Raw genomic sequence first — 27,136 nt, forward strand, 5'->3', positions numbered from 1 at the left:
TTAAGAGGACTGTAAGTTGCATAATCCGGAGCTGAAATACATGAAAACATATACATTCATATAAAGTTTTATTAGCGGTGCTGTCCTACACTGATAAGAACAGAAAGAAATAAGTCTCGTTAACTCAATGGATATTTACAACAAACGCCAAATGAAGCGGATACAGAGTTTCGCTCTAATACTTATCCTAATCAATACGTGTTACACACAGTAGATATTTCCAGGACAGGACATGGATCAATACACTTCGGTGCTGACTGATGAGGCATTAAAAGAAGCCTTGCCGTTAATTCGGCGTTACCTTGAGAACGAGGCTCAATCCCACAAACGACGAGATTTGACGAGATCAAGGAAACTAAGACAGGTCAAGGAGTTGCATGCTTTGTTGGAAGGTAACGTGATATTATATCTCAGCTTTTGAATTGTCTCAATATTGGGGAACCCAGCAGGGGAAACATTAAACAAGTACTAGACCATAATTTTCTTTTCTTTTTTTTCTTGATGAATTCAATTTGATCCACATTATCCCATCAACTGAATATCACAATTTTTTCTTGCGTATATTATTTTTAAATACAGGCTAGATTAAAATTCAATATATTTAATTCCATATCTATGCGGAACATCCTGGAAATATCATCATGGCTACTGCTACAAGATTTTACAAACACACGCTACTTATGAAGATGCCCGGGTAAGTGTTAATTCATTCATTCCTGAAAATTCACGATAACCTGTGCCAGCCTTTGAAAGGGAAAGAGTCCACATGTGTCTTCAGGTGTGGAGTTTAATGTTAATGCAAACAATGCGTTTGCATCTGCTTTACATTCACACTATTCATCACCAAGAGTTCTGTATTATGAGGCGAAATGGTAACTATATTTATGATCAGGTTGTCTTGGTAACGCGTTTCTTACCGGCATTGTATTATACAACAAAACTTCTTTAACTCGAACTTTTGGGGACCAGAATGAAAGGTTGAGAAATAAGGAGTATTCGAGTCATCCCATAGTCAGAAATAGGCACATGTACTAGTCACATTTTCTGACGAACCATTCATGTCGATAACGTTGTATTGCTCTCCGGCATCAAACATATTTATGAGAGTGGTTTTCAATCGAAGATAAATAAAATTTGTATTTTATGAAAGTGCACGTTGTGAAATATTGAAGAGAATTAGAATTGTATGTAAGCCTAGCTGTTATACAGAATGTCTAGTCATGTTTATATTTAGGTCAAAAGTTATTGTGGAGTATATTGGCTAATATTTACTTATCATAAATAATTTAAAAACAATACAAAAACACCATAAATATGCTTATCAAAAATATTGAAAGCCACTAATGTAAGAAGAAACATATGATTACGATGACTATAGAAACCGGAAAAGTTAAATGACCTTGTTCCTAAAATTATTACGGAACGCAGAGATAAAAATAACAGTGTGTTTACTACACGAAAATGAGCTCCGTGCTTTCAACCTTCACTTAATCTAAACATTAAATAGGCTAACAGGTTAAAATTGATAATATGACGAAATACAGAGCAATCTAGCTTCTGAACAAAATATAACATGTCAGAATTCTCGCCCAGGTCTGGCGCATATAATTTCAAGGTACGCATTATCAAAAACCAATTCGTATAAGAAGGGCAGGGAAATTCAATTAAGATCAATTGTAGTGGTTAACAGTAACATGGCTTTATCTTAAAAATTATTGTATGTCTAACTTCCTATTTAACAATAATTGTAAAATTACAGTGTTCGGACAAATATATTCAATAGCTAGTCTTGTATTGTGGAGCGATGTGGAACAAAGACTTTATTTGTTCGGTATTATAAACCTTGTATTGCCCTGACAACTTGTTTACCTGTGGCAGGCCATATTAGAATAGCTCATAGTATGACATGTCTTGGTTAAACAAATCGTCATGTCTCCCTACCGTCAGGGCAATAAATGTATTTACTTACATTCTACCAATGTTGTTTGCCATAGACATCAATGTGTCACTACAGTTACAATTCTGAATGGTATTAATTATTATTTAGCTTTCTCTTTTTGTTTATTTAAGTTGTATGTAACATTCTAAATTAATTGTCATTATAAGAAGAAGTTTCGGATAATATCCATCGATCTACAATGAGTATGTACAACTACCCTATTGTTGCATTTTATTCTCGTTGCTCAGAGTACTATAGGACTATCGTATACTGTAAAACTTCTACACAATTTTTTGATCTGAAGAATTTTCAATTTTGCTAATTTGTTTTGAATTGAAAATCGTTAAAATTAAGTAGCCTCCACAGCAACACGGTTGAAAGCAGTTTTATTTCAACTATCGATATCCCTGGACCACTCGACCATGGACTGTTAACCCGTACGAGATAAAAGAGCGTTCGTCGAAATTTAACCTACACTTTATCATACACTTTGGTATTACAAAACTGAAACCTTTCAATATAAGCCCGGTGTAAAAGTAGTAATGCGTTTGTTGATGACGTCATAACTGAAAAGGAAGATTCATTAAGGCGGAATTACAGAAAAGCGGTCGAAGTAAGTGTCATACGATTGACCATCTGGTACGTAATTATTTTCATTATTAACCTTGTCTTAAGTGACGACCTTTCTTATGCGACCTTATTTTGAGCTTCCCTTGGAAGGTCACTTGACTTGTGTACTATGTATGGCTGAGTAAATATAATGTAACCCTTCAGATGAAAGAAATTAACATGTGTCGCAATACGAAACTACATAACAGTTTTGTCACAGGATTTTCCGTAAAATATTTATTGTCTTTTCATATATTCATTTTCCTATCTTTAGTTTTTCTTTGCCATACATCTTCCATTACCTGTCCAATGCATCCGTTCTTTCGAAACATTAAAAACTATTTTATTTTGTATCTCGGTAGACAATTAAATCGTACAAGTGATCAATGGGTATGGGAAAAGACCGGGAAAAAGCTTGTGTTCACCAAATGGCAAGACAGGGAACCCAATGATCTCAACAAGAAAGAAGACTATCTACAGATGCAGGGCCATCGCGATTTTAAATGGAACGATGTTTCTTGTACTGAAATAATGCTTATTTCATTTGCAAGAAAAGGTAATCAAAATGCCAATATCAATTAAAAGCACTTAAGTGGTGTGAGAGATTGCACACACGTGTGTTGTGAGAGATTGCACACGCGTGTGGTGTTATAGATTGCACACGCGAGTGGCATGAGAGATTACACACGCATGTGGCATGAGAGATTGCACACATGTGTAGTGTGAGATCGCACACGCGTGTGGCATAAGATATTGCACAAGCGTGTAATGTGGGAGATTGCACACGCGTGTGATATGAGAGATTGCACACGCGTGTAGTGTGAGAGATTACAAATAGGAACCAAACCATTTCAATCCTACAACAGAAGGATTTTGAAGATTTGACAAAATATCATTTTGGGTCCCTCCCCTCCGTCTTCCTCATACGAAATTGGTTTTCCTTGCCCTAAAAGCGGTGTTTCATACCACATTTCGTTACAATCCGTCAAATTGTTTAAGACAAGTAGTTTTTTAAAATGCAGTGTTGGCGGAGGACGGATAAAAAATAGACGTCGTACCATAACATACACTTACCGACTCTTCTCGCCAGATAAAGTAATAAATAATAAAAATATCATGTACCGGTTATAACTTTAAAGTGGCCAGTGCATAATAAATTAGGTTTTATATGTTTATGTTTCCCTAATATAACGCTAATGAGATGTCGTCTTGGTGACAGTGACTATTGTATTATTTATCGCAAGTAAATAAGCCCATCGAGCTTATAAGCCCCTTTCTTTTTTGCTGTCGTCACTTAGTAGGTGTCTAGATGTTCGTTTGTGGTGTAGTACGTGAAGATAAGGTTCAAAATTCGTTTTGACTTCAACGCACAGAAACAATTCAAACGTGCCTTTAATCAATTTATGTTGAACATACAGAAAAAAAATGAAATTTAAATTGGTTATCTTACTTTTAGCAGTAGTCTTCCCTTCCGGCGGGGAGGGTCTTTGTGAAAATGACCAATTCAGCAGAATTCACCGAGTTGACCTTTCGGATATCAGTTCACACAATCTCACTTCAAACATGGAAATGCGAAGCCTGACAAAGTGCGCAAAATACTGCATGACTGAAAACGGATGCAAATCTTTCTCTTACACGGAGAACTCCAGAACCTGTAACACCTACTCTAAACCAATACTGGAAACGCCAGCTGCTTCATACAGTTCAACAAAGTTCTTCTCAAAGCCACGACGTAAGTGTCATATCGTTAAAGGCCCTTACATTTCCAAAACGGCTTTTGATTTTTAAAATGGAAAGTAAAACCAGATTGTTAATTTCGTAAAGTCAAAAACATTATTAGCTTTTCCTTAATACTACATTTCTCTTTATTTTCTGAATAATTCAATTATAATGACTTTAATGTTAATCGTTATAACGCGGGTCGTCTTATGTTTCCCGCCGTCGTCCTAATTACTACGCATTAGTTGATGAGATAAATGCGCCAGACGGCAAAACAGCGACACGAATCTCCAGTGGTAGAATGTATTATATGAAATCTAGTAGATTTTACGTATGATGGATGGAGTAGTGAACGCTATAGAAGTTTCCTCTTATATTTTGATTACAAATTTAGATGACACAAACAAACGCAACTTCTTAATGGGAGATCGTTCCTGTGTGCAACCGCATGGATGGGAAATTCCAATGGTGAAAATGTCTGTAAATATCCAGGAAATGCTAAAGAAGATGAACACAATTCTTGGCTTCTCTGTGTCTTAATGTATTATTTATCATGTAAATAAATGTACTGTATACTGTTAATTGAAATATATTGTTTGAATGACATAATCTCTTGTAAAAAGAGGAAATAAAAAATGTACGTCTGTCTGTATCTCTGTCTGTATGTCTATCTACAAGAAACTTTTTTTTTTGTTTCGGAAAGATAGTGGGCCTTTCACAAGATGAATTGATTCATTCGGTTCAAATTGATTAAATTTTGATTTACAAGAAACTTGATGTTAAGATCGTGTCATAAATAGCTAGAATGGTACACATACAAACATTGAAATATTCATAAGTGGTGGACAAATTAGGCGATATTTCGGACAGGGATTGTAATTACGCTGTTTTCCAGTAAGATTCATATTTCAATAAATGCTGTTTAGAATTTATTTTACACCCGATTTCAAATAAATAAGTTAACCGTCTGCATAATGCTTTCTTAGCAATTATCTAAAAATAGCTGTCCTTGGCCAATCGAAATTGTGAATTATTAACCCAGGCACGTATAGGTTAAGGTTATATTTTGTATAGCTCAACCACATATTATTTATTATTATTGATTTCTATGTTTTCTATGTTAAAAAATTATAAGCCGTTTCAAAGATGTGATTAAGGTTTTTCGCCTCTAGGGTCTCAACAAGAAATCAATTATTTAGTAAGGATCCTTTTTCGTTTTTTTTTTTTTTTGTGTTTTTTTTTTTTTTGTTTTTGTTTTTTTCTTTTTTTTTATTCTTTTTTTTTTAGTTTTCTTTAATGTGTGACGACATAGCTACTGTATATAGCCTTCCTCACAGGTACTGACGAAAACAGTGATTAGGTTTGGTTGGTTGATTGATTGATTGATTATATTAACGTCATATTAACAGCCAGGGCCATACAAGGACGGCCTCCCATGTATAACGTCCTATTAACAGCCAGGGCCATACAAGGACGGCCTCCCATGTATGTAGTGTCTTGTGTGTCATACGCCGTCTTTGTATCAGATAGAGTCACCTCCCTTGCGTTTAGGTATTTATAGTGACGTCATTGTTTTACGAGAGAAATTCACGTCGTTTTCCGATCAACGTTACGCTCACAAACACATGAAGTCACAATCATTAACTACCCACAAGGGCAAACAACTCTGTAATGTACAAATACGGAATATGTGATACACGATAGAGACATTTAAAAATAAACGTAAAAGTTTTAGTTTAACGTCCGATTAACAGCCAGGATCATTTAAAGGGTCATTTAAATGACGTGCCAGATTTGTTAGAAAAGCTGGAGTACTCGATGAAAAAACACCGACCAGCGATCAGTTTCTTACAACTGCCCCACATGGGATTTGAACTCCCACCCCAGAGGTGGTGTAGTAATATGTCAAAACATCTTAACCACTCGGCCACCCTGGTCCCAGAAAATAGAATGCTTAATCAATTGTTTTTGCGGACTCAGTAAAAAAGGTTAATACATATTTGCGGCATGATAAAGCCTTTCATCATTTATACAAAATGATTTATTTTTATATATGGTAAATTTTGTTTTCTTGCATGTGTTTACATGATACGTATTACTTGTGCGCGTTATAGACATTTCCAATAGTAAGCGTGAACGTACCACGCGCGCGGACTCGGATGCGTACTAGGCGATTTCCGGGGATCGTCTCAAAAGAAAGGTTCCATTATTTGTATTTGCAATAAACGTTATTTAAAACAACATGACTCTGCATCCATTTATTATAATGAAATAAAGTTTGAGTAATTAATCCAGGTATTCTTCAGTCATTACGTTGTATTTTGTCAGTATCAAATTGAGACCGACTTACAATGTATGATATGCTTTATAATCCATACAGAATTTGCAGATTGTATACATTGCAGTTAATATTGTACCTCATGTTATAACAGTGCATGTGATCGATCGTATTTTCTCTGGGAGAGTGCCCCCATGATGGCTGCCCATCTTTCACACGAAGTCCTCCCCCACTTCGATAATATCATGTAGACAAACTTTTTTTCTGTGCTGTACAGTTATGCCTACATACAATGTACGTCTGCGCTTCATGACCCTGGCTGTTAATAGGACGTAAAAATAAACAAACCAAAGCTTCTAAACATTTAGCATCGACCATGTATGTAGTAAAAAAAAGCAATAACTAATATAATGCAAGTAATATATAATGTGATATAAAACAAGAATTATTATCTGACAAATTACTCGATTCTCTATTTACGTCATTTAATTACGATAAGGCATTCCGCCAGCTAATGGTTTTGTAAAGCTAAATTTTTCAAAATGTGCGGTGTGCGATACGAATCGCACCAATATCCGGTCTGTGTCCGCAATATGTACGCACGATGTCTGCACGGTGTGCGCACGCTGTTTTTGGTACATCGTACGATCACACAACTGTATATACTCCTGCTAAATAATCAACAAAGTATTGTATTCAAGTTTAAGTCCATTTCAGGTTCATTTCATTATTGGTGACGTAGAAAAAATATAAATTGCCATTGACGAAATAGTAGTTCGGTTAAAGTTCACCGCGGTTTTACAGTACCTGACATATTGTTCATCATCAGCAATTGGCTACATGTCCTCCAAGATCAAACGGTCTACCACCATAGATGGAAACTAGTGTGGGGGAAAACAAAATTCACCTTATTAGGTATTGACTTTTCTATAAATTTAGATGAAATTAGTAATATGAATTATGATAAGGCAATTAATACAATAGATAAAAATATTGTGCAATGGTCAAAAAGGGTGCTCACACCCATAGGAAGAATTGTAGTAATAAAATTCATTTTATTACCTAAATTAAATCACCTATTTATGTTTATTCCTAACCCAAATATAGATAAAATCAATACGCTGAATAAAAACTTCTTTCACTTTGTTTGGCAATCATCAATTGATCGAATAAAACGGGATACATTGATTAAAAATTATGAGGACGGGGGTTTAAAAATGATTGACCTCCAGAAATTTATAATAAGTTTAAAATCAACTTGGCTACGAAGACTAATAGTGGCTGAAGAAAAAGAATGGATAAGTATATTTGAAACATAACATTTTAAAATTTCAAAGTTTATAGATATGGGATCAGATTTTTTGAAAAAAGTTAAAACTAATAATAAATTTTGGGAAAATGTTTTCCAAGCATGGTCAAACATATCTGATTCTGACTTCATCACAACACTTGAAGAATTTATAAAATCTCCTGTATGGTATAATCCTCTTCTTAAAATAGATAATGTATCCTTTTTCAATAAAGAATGGTACGAAAAAGGTATAAAATTTATATCAGACTTTATGGATTCAAATCAAATGTTTTTGAATTTTGAAAGCTTCAAACAAAAATTTAATTTAGAATCTTCCAATTTTTTGTTCTATAGAGGAATTTGCGAATCAATCAAAACTGCGCTAAGATCGAACCAAATAGAAAAGGGAAAAAAATTTGATATAACTAGACCTTTTATTCCAAATCATATAAATATTCTGATAAAAAATAAGAAAGGATGTAAAGACATGTACAATTCACTTATAAATTCCGTACAAAATACAAATACAGCTGAATTGAAATGGACTTCAAACTTAAATATTGATATTGAAAATTGGAAGCAAGTTTATGAAAATACCTTTAAACTGTCAAAAGACACTACAATACAATGGTTCCAATACAGACTACAACATAGAATTTTGCCTGTAAACACTTATCTAAAAAACATAGGAATAAAAAACTGTAATAAATGTAATATATGCAAAACTGAAATTGAAAGTATTCAACATCTATTTTGGGAGTGTGATGAAATTAAAAGGATTTGGCAGATGCTTATAGAGTGGATACAAAATAAAATAAATAAAACTATTCAATTAAATTTAACTTCTATTCTTTTTGGTAAAAGTGAAAATTTGCAAACTTCTTATCCTCTCAATTTCATAATCCTCCACACAAAGTACTCTATTTATTGCTCATCCAGGAAAAATGATAAAATAACGTTAAATGAAATAAAAAAAACTTCCTTTTGTATAGATTTAATATTGAAAAAACATTAGCCCAGAAAAACATGACTATTGACAAATTTAACAAACTGTGGGAAAATTGGCAAAATATTTTCAGCTAATGATTTCTCTGAAATAAAATCAATCACTTATGCTGGTCCAACCATTTGATTTTCTTTATTTTATTAAGAAACCAACTACAATACTCTGTATTACTCAATCATAGTTTCTTATCCATAACTTAGTCCTGTATTATTTAAAAAAATAAATGGCAACAAAAATGTTTATGTTTTTTCGCGTATCATGTAAATGTAATATATCATTATGCACATCCGTGATTACTGTGTGTGGGTGTATGCGCTTGAGGCAGAGAATATGTGTGAGAGTACAATGATACATGTACATTTGATATTAGAAATGTGTTTTTCATTAGATATTTACCAAGTCATTTGAGTAAAATATATAAGATATTTCAAGATAAATCATTATAATCTTTTTATTACTGGATAACTGATTTTGTAAGTTGTGATTGAAAATACATTGCCTGTTCAAATACGTATTTTAAACTAGTACAACAATACACTTGATATTAATATTGTGCTATTTATAACAATTATAAAATTCAATTCTAAAATTTTCCCTTAAAATGAAATATTTGTGTGTACATTCTTGCACGAATGTGGGTGTGTGTAAGGGTGAGTGTGTGGGTGGGAGTGTGTGGGTGTGAGGATGTGTGGGTGTGTGTATGTGTGTTTTTATGTGTGCTCGCGAGTGATATGTGATTGTGAATACATATATATGTGTACCTGTATATTGTTTTATGTGACTGTGTACATTGTGTTGTAATGTAATTATGCAAAAAGAAAAAAAAAGAAAAAAAATTATCAAAAAAAGATCAAACGGTATAGATCCACAGACACACTTTTATGCCATTCTAGTGACACAATTCAACAAACTGTCGACATTTGTGCAGCTATTGCTTTCAGGCGAAAGGAACTGTTTTCGTAAAACATAACAGTAACTATCGTCACCATTGCTATATCGTAGATTTGAATGGCTCGCTCAGTACAAGTGATTATTACCGTTTGAACTCGCAAGTATGGCCCTACTGTACGTGTAGCAGTGTAGTGTGGATGTCTGTTAAATGCCAATAACAGCTAAAGGTAGATAGGTAGTATACTCGTGATGTAGTATCTAAATCTCTGGCATTGTGAAGACTCAAATGTTCTTTAAATCAATTTTGATATCGTTTTTTCGGGGTGAATATTCGATTGTTTGTATTTAATGTACATGTATATGATCTCAATATACATTTTCCTATTGTACATTTGTTTTACATATTCTATTTTGAGACGACCTCCAGAAATCGCCTAGTACGTGTCCGAGTCCGCGCGCGTAGTACGTTCACGCTTAATATTATAAATGTCTAGTACACAATAGAAGAGTACAACAGAGTAATAAAAGAAGACTATTTTTTTACTATACATCAACAATGATATGTCATACATTACAGAAAACCAGGTCACTTATGTTCCGCAATTATTGTTTAATATATTTCAATTTTCACTGAAGTTAGACTCAATGAAACTACATAAAAAAATCCGGTTTCATTTGCTCATGAACTTGGGTATGAACTTGGGTATCTTACCATCGGTTTTCGCGTAAGAAATTATTTCATCTAAACCTACTTAGAAGCCTAAGAAGCTGCCTACTAGGCCTAGGCATAAGCTTAGATCTAAACAGCGGTGGTTTTAAAAAAAATGCAAATATTACGGACAGATTTCTACAATTTTAAAAGCATTTTTATGAACTCTCGTTTTACTTGCTCCGTGACTCTTGTGTTTCGTTCGAGTCAGCAACATTGCCAACCGAAGCAAAATAAAATGTGCCATGTAGCCTACCTGTGTGACGTGTGTCGAAACTACGTTAGAACGTCTCAGTTACAAACAAATGACGAAGCCTAAACGGCGATAAGAAATACTATATAAAAGTCAATGAGTGTTGATTTACCTTTAATCAGTTGTTTAACTTGTATCAAGGCTAAAGGCTACATAAACCACTAGAACCTTTCTGTTCCCATCACGTTACGGTGACTCTCCCTTTTAAATCGGAGCGGGAGACAACCGTATCACAAGTCTAGACATTATTCTTCTGCATCTTCGGCGTACCATTTTTGCAATCACTTCTAAATATATTGGAAATGTTTTCTGTTTCATCTGGATTACATTGATATTAAAGTTCTTTCTAATTAAATGTAAGACAAATTGTAATATTTGCGCTATTTATTCATAATTAGCTGTATTACAATGACGCACTATTTTCTTACGACTCTCGTTGTACATATAGACTTGCACAAGCCCAGAAACTCGCAATTAAAAAATATCTATAGACTAATACGATTGAATTGAAATATAAGGATTGAATTTTGGTTTGGTCGATTTCATGGGGTGATGAATTGAGTTGTTCTTGAAACAAATTCAACTTCGCAGTTCATTCAATTTGTTTCAAGAGCAACTCAATTCATCACACCATGAAATCGACCAAACCATGATTCAATCCTTAAATGGAATAAACATGTTTTTAAAATTGGGTAAAAATATATATATATTTTTTTTATGTAAGACGAAGCATATTTGTTTTGATGTAGGGTAAAAAGTATTTTTATTTTTGTAAGACGAAACTTACTTGTTTTGTTATACGATGAAAAGTATTTTTGTGTAAAACGAACAACACTTTATTGTATGTAGGGTGGATATTTTTTTACGTGCTCACATCAAACTTGTTACGTGAGCACGTACTAATACGTTATATGTGAGAACGTAAAGATAACTGTCATTCATATTACATCAAAACAATATTGTTGTCATGCATTAAAGAAAAAAAATATGATTTTTGTGCCGCTGTAAATGCCACACCTAATATATGGAACGTGTTATACATTGTAGCCTCCGGCGTTTACGACTATACTATAACAGGCGGACCGACTATCCAAGCTTACCTCGATATGGATACAGAAAATGGCCCGTGGATTGTGAGTACAGCAAATTAATATTTAACTGATAAAGCCAACATCAAGATAACGCACATTACATCGAAAGCAATGAAGCATGAATTTTTTTAATATCTTATTTAATAATTAACTTCTATAATCAGGAAAATGTTATGTTGGGGAAAACGTAATCATCACGGGCCATTCAGGTCTGTGACTAATAGATGGTGAGTATGCAGATATACAACAAGTTCACCATGGTCCATTTAGGTATGTGACTAATAGATGGTGAGTATGCAGATATACAACAAGTTTATCATGTACCATTTAGGTATGTGACTAATAGATGGTGAGTATGCAGATATACAACAAGTTTATCATGTACCATTTAGGTATGTGACTAATAGATGGTGAGTATGCAGATATACAACAAGTTTATCATGTACCATTTAGGTATGTGACTACTAATAGATGGTGAGTATGCAGATATACAACAAGTTTTCACCATGGTCCATTTAGGTATGTGACTAATAGATGGTGAGTATGAATCAGACAAGTTATCATGTACATTAGTAACAAGCACCAGTTATCATGTACCATTTAGGTATGTGACTAATAGATGGTGAGTATGCAGATATACAACAAGTTTATCATGTACCATTTAGGTATGTGACTAATAGATGGTGAGTATGCAGATATACAACAAGTTTATCATGTACCATTTAGGTATGTGACTAATAGATGGTGAGTATGCAGATATACAACAATTTCATGTCCATTTAGGTATGTGACTAATAGATGGTGAGTACATGCAGATATACAACAAGTTTATCATGTACCATTTAGGTATGTGACTAATAGATGGTGAGTATGCAGATATACAACAAGTTTATCATGTACCATTTAGGTATGTGACTAATAGATGGTGAGTATGCAGATATACAACAAGTTTATCATGTACCATTTAGGTATGTGACTAATAGATGGTGAGTATGCAGATATACAACAAGTTTATCATGTACCATTTAGGTATGTGACTAATAGATGGTGAGTATGCAGATATACAACAAGTTTATCATGTACCATTTAGGTATGTGACTAATAGATGGTGAGTATGCAGATATACAACAAGTTTATCATGTACCATTTAGGTATGTGACTAATAGATGGTGAGTATGCAGATATACAACAAGTTTACATGTCCATTTAGGTATGTGACTAATAGATGGTGAGTATGCAGATATACAACAAGTTTATCATGTACCATTTAGGTATGTGACTAATAGATGGTGAGTATGCAGATATACAACAAGTTTATCATGTACCATTTAGGTATGTGACTAATAGATGGTGAGTATGCAGATATACAACAAGTTTATCATGTACCATTTAGGTATGTGACTAATAGATGGTGAGTATGCAGATATACAACAAGTTCACCATGGTCCATTTAGGACCGTTTTTACTATAACAAATTCTCATGTATTATTATCTAACATAGTGTCCATTATACTTTATTTTACTATTATCTTGTACCTTTAAATGCCTTTTCAATTCTACCAAGGTGATACAGAGACGAACAAGTCCAAACGTGAATTTCTATCGGCACTGGGCTAACTACAAAAATGGATTTGGTAATCTCCATGGAAACTTCTGGCTTGGTAATTCTTGTAACATTATTAACATGGTAACATTATTAACATGGTAACATTATTATGTTTACGTCAGATTCGGTCATATTCGGTCACATCCTGTCATATTCGGTCACATCCGGTCATATTCGGTCACATCGGGTCATATTCGGTCACATCGGGTCATATTCGGTCACATCCGGTCATATTCGGTCACATCGGGTCATATTCGGTCACATCCGGTCATATTCGGTCACATCCGGTCATATTCGGTCACATCCTGTCATATTCGGTCACATCCGGTCATATTCGGTCACATCCGGTCATATTCGGACATGTCCGCTGTGATTATCTGAAAAGTGGATTTAAGAAAACAATGCGATGAAAATGTTCTTTATTTCACTCGACCACAGGAAATGACAACATCCACCTGCTGACGAGCAACCCGATGGTCCTACGAGTTGTACTGGAGGGATGGGACGGAACTAAAGGATATGCCCAATACTCGTCTTTCCAGATAGCTAATGAGGCTCAGAATTACAGATTGTCCGTCTCGGGATTCTCCGGTACCATTTCAAGTAAGTGTATTAATTGCCATGTTTCAGTTGGGGGTTCGTAGTAACCTATCGGCACCCTAAGTGCTTGGCAACGCGACCCAAATTACGTAAGGAAAAGCCAGTTAGGAAAATACCTTTAAACACAGTTTATAAAATAAAACAACTGTTTTGAGTTATGGAAGGTTATGATGAACTGTGATAAGGAAAGGAGTGTTCTACTCATGATTTTTGGCAGTTTGCTTTAGGTGGGAGGTAGCATTATAAAGTAAGCAAGAATACTTCTTCATAAAGCAGAATAAAAATGATACTTTTATTTACAAGAGAGTTACCTCTCTTTACCTTACTTTCATAAACCCTACCATGTACAAAACTCATATGAAAGCTCTGCTCTGTAGATGTAAATGTTGCAGAAAATGAAAAACGAAAATTTCACTATATTAAGCTTATCATGTTTTGAATAACCGGTGTCTAATCTTTTTGTCAATTTAATATATTTTTACAACTCTTTCCCTACGAGATAGAGGTGAGAGCTAATAATACCGATCATAGTATGTCTTAAGCTTTGTTTTTCATTGTTTAGCTAACGCATTGGGATCACATGACGGTTACGACTTCACAACACGCGACAGGGATAACGACGTCAACAATCATGAAAACTGTGCGTCGACCTACAGAGGCGCCTGGTGGTACTACGATTGTCTCTATAGTAACCTTAACGGCATTTATGCTGTTGACGTCGGGGATACGGATGTCACATCCATGTTTTGGAGGGACTTCCCTCGGTCCGACGTTGGGGCACCACTGAAAAAATGCACCATGATGATTCGGAAACCATAATTTGGTTTCCTGATGAAATTTTAGATGGATATAAGAGGACATTAATTGATTAAATGCACACGAAAAAAACACTTTTTGTTTGGCTTAATTTTGCTTCATTCGCGTTTTCACTGAAATCTGCGATTTTTGAACATCTGTGAAATAATCAGAAACTCAATGATGTTCTTTGGAACATAAGTTCACTGAGCTCTAGAAATCGGTTAAGCGCGAATTGTTAACTTCCACGAATATACCCCGTCTAGAAAACTGGCAAATATTGACTTCTCGAATTTAAAGCGCTACACTGTACATAAAAACAAAACTTAAAGATGCTCTCCCGACGATAGAGAATAAAAGAAGATATTTGGATACTCTACAAGGATGAAACGCTTAACCTGATGTTTCACCGCCGGCAGAGCATAAACAAATTTTATCAGTTGGAAATTAATTGATGTTTCATCGTGTATAATTAACACAAAAATATATAATATTATGAAACAAATCTGTTTTGTTTTGGTATCTGTGCAATCAGTACATCATTCCATAAAGGGCAAAGTACCGTACATTTTTTACCCAGATGCAATCAATTAGATGAAACTAAAGTAAGATCCCACCCCTGTGGTTTCATAAAGGACTGTTCTTGTTCTTGAAGTAAATGAGTCCAAATTTTGTCTTCAGGGGTGAATTGTTGCACCTAAATTTTGACACATCAATTCTCGGTACTTTCAGTACTTTAATTTAAGATTTGTTTTTAAATGTCTCCGTAAAATGAAGGCTATTGTCTCCTATGATCAACTTACCTTACATATTTTATTCACAAAGTTGAAATTATTCAACGTAAGGTTTTGGAAAGGGCGATGGTGTAATCTCTGTCTTACGATGATTTTGATACGGTTTTAATCTCTGTAACGTTAAGAGTAGGCGAACATTCTTAGTGTTTTTCGTTTTAACCGTGTCACGTTCAATTGTTTTGACCGTGTCAACCAAATATAGTTTAGTCTTTATAGTCCGAAATTGTAGAAATCTACGTTCTAGATGTTCAGATCAGTATATTTACATAAGCCCCTATATAGTCAACGGGAAGGGAGTTGCATTCAAATTAGCGTAATCGCATTGACGTATGAAAACAAACGCAGTGCAGGTTCGGACTAATTCTAGTTCACGCCTCGATAAGATTTTGCGTCATAAGTTGACGGATTTTAAATTAACAATAAAGAGTTTTTATTAGATCCAATTAAATATGTATTTGACATGAAAACAAAAGATTGTACAACCATCGTAACGGTAATAATCAACAAAATGAATTGTATATTGTATTTGTGTTAGCCATTCTGTAGGTGGACCTTATATTATAGTCTGTCGAATTGTATATTGTATGTGTGTTAGCCATTCTGTAAGTGGTCATTATATTATCATCAGTTGAATTGTATATTGTATGTGTGTTAGCCATTCTGTAAGTGGTCCTTATATTATCATCTGTTGAATTGTATATTGTATGTGTGTTAGCCATTCTGTAAGTGGACCTTATATTATTGTCTGTTGAATTGTATATTGTATGTGTGTTAGCTATTCTGTAAGTGTACCTTATATTATTGTCTGTTGAATTGTATATTGTATGTGTGTTAGCTATTCTGTAAGTGTACCTTATATTATTGTCTGTTGAATTGTAACACATGATTATTTTTGCACTTTTCTTTGACCTGACCTGATAATAAGTCATTCTATCTAGTTATGTGAAATTAAGAATAAAGAACAAAATAATAATGAATATTACAACAATCACTGACGGTTGTTTTACTTTCACTAATATTTGGCTACATAATAATTTCCACATTTGCATATAAAGGTAAGGAAAGAAGCACGTACAGTCTAGATCTGTGGTCCATCTTTTATTGTTGACGTGAAATACATAGACCTTTGAGTATTCTTTGAATGTTTCATTTATTCAAATATCTGAAAACCTCTTATTCAAATTACAATGCATGTGAACTCTATGGCGATCTCCATATTTATAATCGGGATACAGTAACGAAAGACTATAGTGATTTTCGTCATGCACATTATCTTTTAAGAAATTAAATTATATTCAGAGTTGCGTTATTTGGAAATTAGACTATAAAGTGTTTCTAGGGTATTTTGTAAGCCGCACTGGTATGCTCGGCAACGATATTTTTGAAAGAACTATTTTAGTTTGTACTGTATTTAAAGGGTCTACGGACCCATTTAATTACATTATGCTAGCTTTAGGTAATACAGAAAATTTTAGGACTTGTGCGAACCAGTAATCGGCATGTCGCTTATGGAAATTTAAAAAAAAAGTAATTTGCATTGGATAATTTAGATACATAATTTGTAAAGTAATATTTGATTGATTAGGAAAGTTCAACTTATTTAGTGTCCGTGCGGTTCTTTGCATCAGTTTTACTAGTTTTTGATAATTTTTTTGATGATTTTTGTTGTTTTTAATTTTTACTTTAAAGTTAGATTTTCTCATTATTCTAAATATTAAAGTATTTTTCCTGATAGGAATAAATAAATTTTATTTATTTATTCGTTCGTCATTTGATTCTCAAGAAGGTTGAAATTCATTATTATCCAAAATATTCTTGTGCGTCATCGGTTTAATATTATTAGTATTATATAGTTCTCTCTTATTTTTATATTTTCCGGAAAATTGTTATCCGTCTCCTTTCTCTAAATTGATACACCGAAACTTCATTTCCGTGAAATGTTTGAGATGTTTCATTTAACATGAAAAAGGGTTTAAGTTTAAATCATTTATTTATCAGGGAGTATTTGTTTTTTGAGTCAAGGACAGAATATATGTTTTGTCACAATTTATAAGAACATATTCCATATTTCGTTTCGTATTTATCGAATTATATAGATTTATGTCTCCAGTAAGCATTGTGATCCTATACCGTAATTGTAAAGATAGAGATAATAACTTACTTTTGTATTCGATATTTTATGTGTATTCAAATAACTGTAATTTTAAAGATAATGATAATAACCTAACTTTTGTATTCAATTATATGTGTTCAAATATTTTCGATATAAGCGTTATTCGTGTACATCATAAATTTGCAGTTATCATGTATTGTAAAATTTACACTTTCGGACAAGACACCACTTAATAAAGACATTCATGAAGAATTCTGGTATTGGTTTTCAAGGTTTAAAGATTTTAAAGATCCCAGTACTGCGTGTCACGGCTACATTAAACAGCTTATTCCCCAGTCTGAATCCATGTCACAAATAATCAAGTTGACAAGTTGACGAGATCCCAAAGGGATCTAGGCGCCCACATCAAAGAATAATCCATGTCAGACAATGGGAAGAGGAATATTTTCTTTTTTTTTCTCTTCAGTGAGATGACACTATCAGACACGAAAAAAGCTCAAATGAGTAGGTCTCTAAAAACCATATAGAGACCGCAGAACCAAATGATTTCGCTATATACGATATATTAACGTTTGCCACTGTCCAGGTTAAATGGAGTTTTCAAGTCTGGTCACCTGTCACTAATTTTGAAGAATGGCATCTGGCATACCTGTGAATAAAAAGAAATAAAGATCTACCATCTTGCTAAACTTTTATGTGGGGGGTTCCATCTTATGTTGAATTCCGCACCAAAAATTGACCAAAATATTCATGAAATTCCAATATTGATTACCTCCCCCTGTCAGACACACACTTGACAGAATTTTAAAATTTCTTTGCATATTTTACATCTACATGTAGTGCCCTACCCACACATTAAACATTTGAAACTGATGCGCCCTGAATACCCAATCAGCAGGCTCCGAAACATTCACCTCTCTATGAAATCTTGTGCCCAAAAGGGGATTTCCAGGAATCTATTTTTGGTTTGATTCTGCGGTCCCTATAGCATTTTACATATTTTTCAAATTTACCATTTTTGGAAAGCTACATGTCCATAAGGTCTGATTCTAAAATGGGAGTTTGCTCTCTGCATGGGTTGGTCTAGTACTGCAAGCTATGTACTCGTATCGACGATGGGGATTCCTGTAAGAAAAATTATGAAAATTAAAACAGTTTAGAAATAAAAATTTAAATATTTCAATGAAATTTTAATCTAGACTTTTGACTTTTACTTATAACTATAGTATAGTTAGTGTACTACAGGATTATATGAACAACTGAATTAAACTTGAAGATCAGGGGGAGATAACTCATATTCTTTACCCCCACCCCCCATTTTTGCAATATCTAGCAAAAAAAAATATCCAGAACTGAAAATTTAAGCAAAGTTAAGTTCCAGAACTGGCCCAATACTATAGATATATAACTTAGTAATCAAAACAATATCATAAAGAAATTATTATAACATATTATGTCACAATATATCTGATATAACACAGAGAAATTATGGTGCAGCTTATAAAATACGGATACAAAACAGCCCCAAAAATTTCAAATTTGCCCTGATTTTCTGAATGAGATGATTCTTAAATTACAAATGTATATCAATTGATGTGAAAAAGGGAATTATTAACCTCTGAAAGATTCCAAGGACAGATAAAATCAAATCTAGAGCAACGTTTGAACCCGAAAAACTGGTCAGAACTTAAGAATCGTGGCTATTAAAAAGAAAATAATTTTGAAAAATAGAATAAAGCTTATCCTTCACTCACATCTTGATGTAAACTAGTCAGTGACAAGATCAGGAAGTGAAAGAATTACACAATTCACCTCTAAAATTGCACCATCTGAATGCTAAATCACTCCGCTTACCACAGAGACCTACAGACAATGAAAGGGAGATAACTCGAATTTCACTCGACTATCCATCTCGAAGAAATTAATAACACTGATAATTGAACCATAGAGGTATATAGGATAAATATCTATAGAAAAAAAGACAAATTATACTCACAAATAAATACTCAGGTCATTTATGGAAAGGTAACTCTGTCTAGTATTTTCTTGAAATGAGTTAACTCCCCTTGGCGCTGTCTTAAAGTCAGGTATAAGCTGTTAAACTTGTCGGCCCAAAAGGTAGCATGTTCAAAGCTCGGCTGAAACAGAAGAAATGAATAAATAAATGATTAAATAACTAAAATGAATGAGTGAAAGTAGCTGATTAATGAACACAAAAACAGAAAGTGTTTTATATAGATCGATTAGGTTTCATGGCCGTTTAAGAATGTGTCAACTGTACTTGGAGGAACCCAGAGTACCCAAATGAAAACCACCGACCTACAGCCTAAATATATTACCTATTCCTGACCAGTCTTAAACACTTTATAGTGAAAAAGAAGACTATACTGTATATTTTACAGAACCAAACAACACTATATATCCATATGATGAATAAATACATAAAATATTTGAGATACATTTACAGATAAATAGATTAGTGATTATGATAAATAGATAAATACAGGTAAAGAGATAATGCCTATGCTTGAATAACTCCTAATCACAGTGTATCACGCGGGTTCATAGAAGTGTACTAAATATCATTGAAGTACACATCATATTCTAAGTCAGCTGACTTCTTACATGTACCCCCCCCCTCGGCCAGGACCCTAGCCCCTGTGTCATACGTCCCCAAACCCCTGTGTCATAATCGTGACATAAACATCTTCTGTATAATCACTTTCTACGATATTGGTTCATATGCTAAGCTATATTAACAACATATGTGTAATGTGATTTTTTTTAACAAAATCCTCCAATTTACAGTGTTTTTATGAAGACAGGAAGGCCTCCGTATTAAAAATAACTACCAAATATGTATAAAGGACAAGCAAAATACCTTCAACATTCGATTTCAAGTCAAAAACATGCAGATTGGGTTTAGTCAAATGGTGTCCAGGGACGCTGAATGATGAAAACGTCATATCCGGTTGTCATCCTATAGAGACCGCAGAAACAAATGATTTCGCTATATACGATATATTAACGTTTGCCACTGTCCAGGTTATATGGAGTTTTCAAGTCTGGTCACCTGTCACTAATTTTGAAGAATAGCATCTGGCGTACCTGTGAATAAAAAGAAATAAAGATCTACCATCTAACTAAACTTTTATGTGGGGGGTTCCATCTTATGTTGAATTCCGCACCAAAAATTGACCAAAATATTCATGAAATTCCAATATTGATTACCTCCCCCTGTCAGACACACACTTGACAGAATTTTAAAATTTCTTTACATATTTTACATCTACATGTAGTGCCCTACCCACACATTAAACATTTGAAACTGATGCGCCCTGAATACCCAATCAGCAGGCTCCGAAATATTCACCTCTATATGAAATCTTTTGCCCGAAAGGGGATTTCCAGGAATCTATTTTTGGTTTGATTCTGCGGTCCCTATAATACATGTTACAAGAAAATGAGAAAGAACATAGGACACAACAGAAAACAATACCATCCTCCCATCTCATAAATAAATACAAAATGCTTTCTTCATAGGCCAAAACACTTGTTAGAAGTGTCTGTTAACACTTCGTCCTGCATGCTTAAGGCCGGAGAATAATTTAGGTCTGTATAACTACTACTTGTTAGTTTCAAATGAATCGTACCTGCTGCCCCTCATATTCGACCTTAAATAAATGACGTTGGAATTGTACCTACTGCCCTTATAACAAATATCGTTTAAGGCGAGTAAATATAGTATTTTATATTTTCTCTTCGTCCCAACTGAATATCTTGTTTCCAATGTCTCCCTTGATACTAACTCACTTCTGGTCGTTGAGTTCAGCTTTCCACCTACTAAGGAAGTCTCAGTATTTTTTGATCCAGCTTATAGTTCAACATAAAGGCAGTTGAGACGAATCTCTTATTCGGTAATGACTAATGTTATATAAAGACGATATGGACATTTTTGATCTGTATGCCATGGATGGAGGGAACCCTTTCTTTGCATACTGGATTCATTACTAGTAACCTTTTGGAACTTAAAAAATATATCTTCTATATACACACAGTTTTTGGTAATTAAACATCGATGAAAAAATATTCATAACTTTAAACTTCCACATTCAAATTTTATATCAAATAAATATAAGATGTTTTTACAGTTATATGCTCCAACATCACATTATACCTTATGTATTAAGCTATGTACTTACTGTTTTTAGAGAAAGAACTCATACAGGCTATGCCTGTTGTTCGATCCTTTTTTCAAAATGTTCTGAAATAAAATTTGTTGAAATGATATCTTATCCGTAATCAGTATAATATGACCGGAGGATGTTTCTTAATTCGCTGACTGGACTGATATTCCTTTAACAACCAGTGACGATGTCTTTTATTGCATGTTCCAGCATGACGACACCAGTAAAATAAAGACGCGCTCCACCATTAACAGAAGACAAAACACCTGCACACCGCAGTCTTCCTCGACGCCACATTCCACACACAAACATCACATTACATATATAGGTGACCGTTCTTGTATATTCTTATCTGATAATAAGCCCTCATTGGCAATAATGACATATTTAAGCCATTTTGGACCAAACAAGGCCAAATACGTAACTGGAAACATCTCCAAAATAAAAAAGTTTCCTGACGAATTATGGAGGAGCTACATAGCTCACTAGTAAAAGTCTATATTCCACACATGCGTCGATTACATGAGAATTGAGCCCCAGCGTACACAGTTCCAGTCATTAAATAATTCATATCTGAAAATAATATCCCCATACACCTGACAGCATTATTTCTTTCCAAAATTGCTTTCCTGTACCTGTCTCTCTGGTCTCATGGACCGACACACTTGCTTTGCTTTTGAATTGGTTCTTGCAATGTCAGGTATGTTGCAGACCAAATATTTCCGTTACTATAGAGCAGAATTGCCCCTACTCCTAACGACTCTTTTGGACCGAGCCCCATGTTTATAGAAAATTGTTAAAGATGTTACAGACAAATAGGAACCAAAACGTTTAACCCTACAACAAAAATATCATTGTGGATCTAGTGGATCCCCCCACCATGAGAAATTGGTATCCCTTGCTCTAAAATTGATGTTTAAGACCACATTTGGTTACAATTCATCAAATCGTTAAAGATGCTCCACCGCCGACAGACCATAAATAATGTTCATCATTTTAACAATAATTGGTGTTTAATCGGGTATATGTATGTCTAATTAACACAAAATACAATATGAAATATTTTGTTTTGCCTTTGGTGCATGCGCAATCGGTACTTACATGATATAGGAGAAAGTGGCACGGAATTGTTTCGGGATGCAATTAATTCTTTTTAATATTTTTAACTTAAAGTGAAATAAGAAGCTCAAACTTTTCAATGGTGGTAATGGTGTAAAGTAAGTAACTTTTGTAACTGAAGAAAAATACTAAATCGTCTGCTCCTGTTTTTGATAGTGAAAAAAATACCATTTGTCAGCGGTGGAGCATCTTTAACCCCTTAACTCCCAAGAATTTTTAGCAGAGTTCTCGAAAATCTGACATTTTCTTTCAAAGTGATTTTTCACCCTTTTGCAGCAATATTTTTGGTAATCAACCCATATATATTTAGAAACTTCAGATCACAACCTTTTCAAATTTTGTAAGAAAAATGGTGTTTTCACATTAACAACCGAAATTTTGGACTTTTACAAAAAAGTTAAAGTTTCTTACATTTATAACTCTAAAGACAATGAAAGTTTTTTAGATGTCAATTTATCAACCTAACAATCAAGTATATTATTGCAGAAAGGTTAAAAATTTTATCGAATGCCATAATTTCAATTTAATTTTGCATATTACCATGGTTACCAACAAAATTAAAAACCGATGATTTTTGAAAATGCTTAAATTAGTGTTTCACATGTCTTGCTTCATCTAGAGAAAATGTGTTCTATATTTAACAGGCTTGGTGATCTTTTACCTTTCGTATTAATTTCAAAAGAGAACGTGGTCAGAATTGGTATCAAATCATTAATCTTTTGCGTAAAAAATGTTACCATGGCAACCAAAATATAAACTACGGAAAAATGCGATTTTACACTGATAGAACCATTTTCACGGGCTTCCAGTTGACTAAAATATCGAAAAAAATGTAATGTGTTGCAAAATCGTTTGTTTGACATGTTACTGTTTATAATATTAAACATTTATATTCATACTCAGATCATTTCAATTTTTTGGAACGCCAAAAACCAACATCATAACCTGTATGTCATTGTAGCAAGCTGGCTTACAAATATTTATCAAGATGTTTAGATAATATATCTAAATATATATTTGTACACAATAAAAAATGCAATGCGGTACTCTCATAGTATACTGCAGTAATTTGTTACTTACCAACATTGTATAATGCTAGTTTCTTTAGTTTATCCACACAAAAGTATCAATATCCATCAAGATAATAAATGAATACAGAGTAAAAGACTAGCAGACAGCGTTTTTTCTTGACATAATTTGTGTATTCTACATGTACATGTACTCATAATAATTTGCATGTTATTTTTTTAAAGACAAAAACGCATATACATATTCTATATATGATAGAAATACAAACCATCTCTATTAATCATTTATTATCTGTGTGTTCTATGTCCAGTTCTATATTGCTTGGTTACCAAAAAGACAACCTTATATATATATATATATATATATATATTGGTAGAAGCCCTCACTTTTTCCCAGATATACATCTATATAAATTTGCAAAAAAAATGCATTGTACATATATGCGTATATGTGATGTATACCTTGTCCATATTGTAGATACCATGTAATGTAGTCGCTAAAACTGTCTATATTGTTAGGCTTTTTTAAATAAATTTTTTTGTCTATATATTTGGCAAAATAAAAAAGAAGCCTAATAATATAGGCAGGTTTAGCGGACTACATGTAATGCACATACATATATATATGTGTTATCTCTTGACCATATTGGTTATACAAGTGCAATGTCTACAAACATGCATATGTATATGTGTTAAATTATGTATTGACCATAAAGTAGATACATGTACACTGTCGTGTCTATACATGTATGTTTTATGTATTTACCATATTCTATTGTAGATGCACTGCAATGACTACACATGTATATGTCTTATGTCTTGACCATATTGTAGATACACTGCAGTGTCTACAGATATATGTATGTTATGTACTGACCATATTGTAGATACACTGTAGTGTCTACACATATATGTGTCTTATGTCTTGACCATATTGTAGATACACTGCAGTGTCTACAGATATATGTATGTTATGTACTGACCTTATTGTAGATACACTGCAGTGTCTACAGATATATGTGTGTTATGTACTGACCATATTGTAGATACTCTGCAGTGTCTACAGATATATGTGTGTTATGTCTTGACCATATTGTAGATACACTGCAGTGTCAACAGATATATGTGTGTTATGTACTGACCATATTGTAGATACAATAAAGTGTCAACAGATATATGTGTGTTATGTACTGACCATATTGTAGGTACTCTGCAGTGTCTACACATATATGTGTTATGTACTGACCATATTGTAGATACACTGTGTGTCTATACATGTATATGTTTTATGCATTGACCATATTGTAGATAAACTGCTGTGTCTACACATGAATGATACGCTGCAGTGTTTACATATATGATTCATATCTTTGACATATATGAATGTTATGTCTTGACCATATTACAGTATCTACATAAGCATGTGCATTGCATGTACTATGTCTTATTCAGATTGTAGACACACTGCAGTGCCTACCTGTATATATGTTATGTATTGTCATACACCTATGGTCTTTGTTTAGTCATACTTGTGTGATAACAATTCCAAAGAATTGACTTCACTTTTACTACATGTGCACTTTTGATATAGCTATGAATAAATCCATAAACATGTATCTGAACATTGTTTTCTGACATATGCTCTTTTTACAAATGATTTGCTATGATAAAAAAATGTATAATTTCAACATGAAACAATTCAAAAATCATATATGATTATTTCAATAAAGAAAGCAGAAAGATATGATGAAAATGCTGAGTCTCAGTACAGGGTTATGTTAAATACATCTGACCCCTTTCCAATTTGTGTAACATACATGTACATTTTTTAGCCTAATCTTTTTCTGGACAAATATCAATAGTATCTCTATCACAGAGCATAATATTTTACATTTGTGTCAATTGAAGCATGAAGAACTTTACAGGCAAAATATGTTTATACATTTTGTATCTCTGCTCAAGTTGCCCTGTCACTTCCCATCAGAAAACCATAATTTGGATTACATGTAAATGCATATGCAGTATAAAGAAGATGATGTATAAGATTCAGTTGACTTATTTGTATTATCAGACAACCTGCATTTTTAATGTTTTTAGTGCAAATAGTACATTGCATGTGTCAATCTTTGATTTGAGATTAAGAGCAGAATTTTTATTGATGCTGAATCTATCTGTAATATACATGATGTACATGTATAGGTATGTATATGAAAGGTGTCATTATTCTAAATGATTGTATCTCTGCAACTTTCACTACATAAGTTAACATGATCTATCCAAATTGAACACTTTTTGAAGAATTGTAAAAAAAATGTAGAACTTTGTGTTTGTGTCAGGATCCCCCTAAAATTTCAAAACATAGATTCCTTTGTTTTCATTTCATATGTTTTGTTTACATGTCAATAGACTATTTTTGCTAAACTGTACTGGATTAATTAGTTGACCTCCTCCTGGAGGACATTTCTAGTTTGTATTTGAAGAACAAATTCATTACAGTAAAATTTGAAGAATCATATTTTAAAAAAAATATATAAAAAATGATCTGGATATTAAATATCATTATAGATTATCTAATAAATTTTCATTGACACTTAAATTGTTTATTTCCATTACTTGTAATCGGTAATTTTCTAAATATCAAACAAAATGTATATATTTAAAATAAAGATAAGATATCATAGTCAGTATTTGAAGTTAATCTAGTATTCCAATCCACAAAATATGTATGGGTATATATATCGTATCAATGTTTTTTTTATATTTACACGGCATGTACATGTAGCTTATGTATATATGTGTTTAGTTCTATTGGTATTGATACAAATTAATATTTACGATGAGGTTACGGCATATTAGGTACAATGTATATACTTACACGCATGCACATTGTACATATATGTGTCACGTACGTACAGTAGATCTACATGTATATCGGCTGATAACACATCCATGTTAATTAGGTCCTCAGTGATTATGAAAGTGTCACTCATAAGATGTCCTAGTCAATCAATACTAACAATTTAGCTATAAACATTCGGGCCACCATAGAAAATAATCGGCGTCGGACACGTGTGCTTCAACACATGTAACTTTTAGAGATGAAAGTCC

The 27,136-nt window shown here is 33.4% G+C and overlaps 1 protein-coding gene and 1 long non-coding RNA gene across 2 annotated transcripts; one reads left to right on the plus strand and one right to left on the minus strand.

The window, feature by feature from the left end:
- The first annotated feature begins 232 nt into the window (after window positions 1-232).
- Window positions 233-14,811, plus strand: LOC138305820 (angiopoietin-related protein 7-like). Its single transcript, XM_069246085.1, has 5 exons — window positions 233-392; window positions 11,743-11,828; window positions 13,351-13,447; window positions 13,831-13,995; window positions 14,555-14,811. Exons 1-5 carry the CDS (start codon window positions 233-235, stop codon window positions 14,809-14,811), a joined length of 765 nt encoding a protein of 254 aa, XP_069102186.1.
- A 1,502-nt stretch (window positions 14,812-16,313) lies between these two features.
- Window positions 16,314-19,825, minus strand: LOC138306203 (uncharacterized). Its single transcript, XR_011205802.1, has 3 exons — window positions 19,691-19,825; window positions 18,708-18,819; window positions 16,314-18,343 (listed from the first exon to the last, which is right to left on the minus strand). It is a non-coding gene; the product is annotated as an uncharacterized lncRNA (long non-coding RNA).
- Window positions 19,826-27,136: the final 7,311 nt, after the last annotated feature.

This window comes from Argopecten irradians, chromosome 13, assembly GCF_041381155.1.
Source record: "Argopecten irradians isolate NY chromosome 13, Ai_NY, whole genome shotgun sequence".
In the NCBI taxonomy this organism is placed as follows: Eukaryota; Metazoa; Mollusca; class Bivalvia; order Pectinida; family Pectinidae; genus Argopecten; species Argopecten irradians.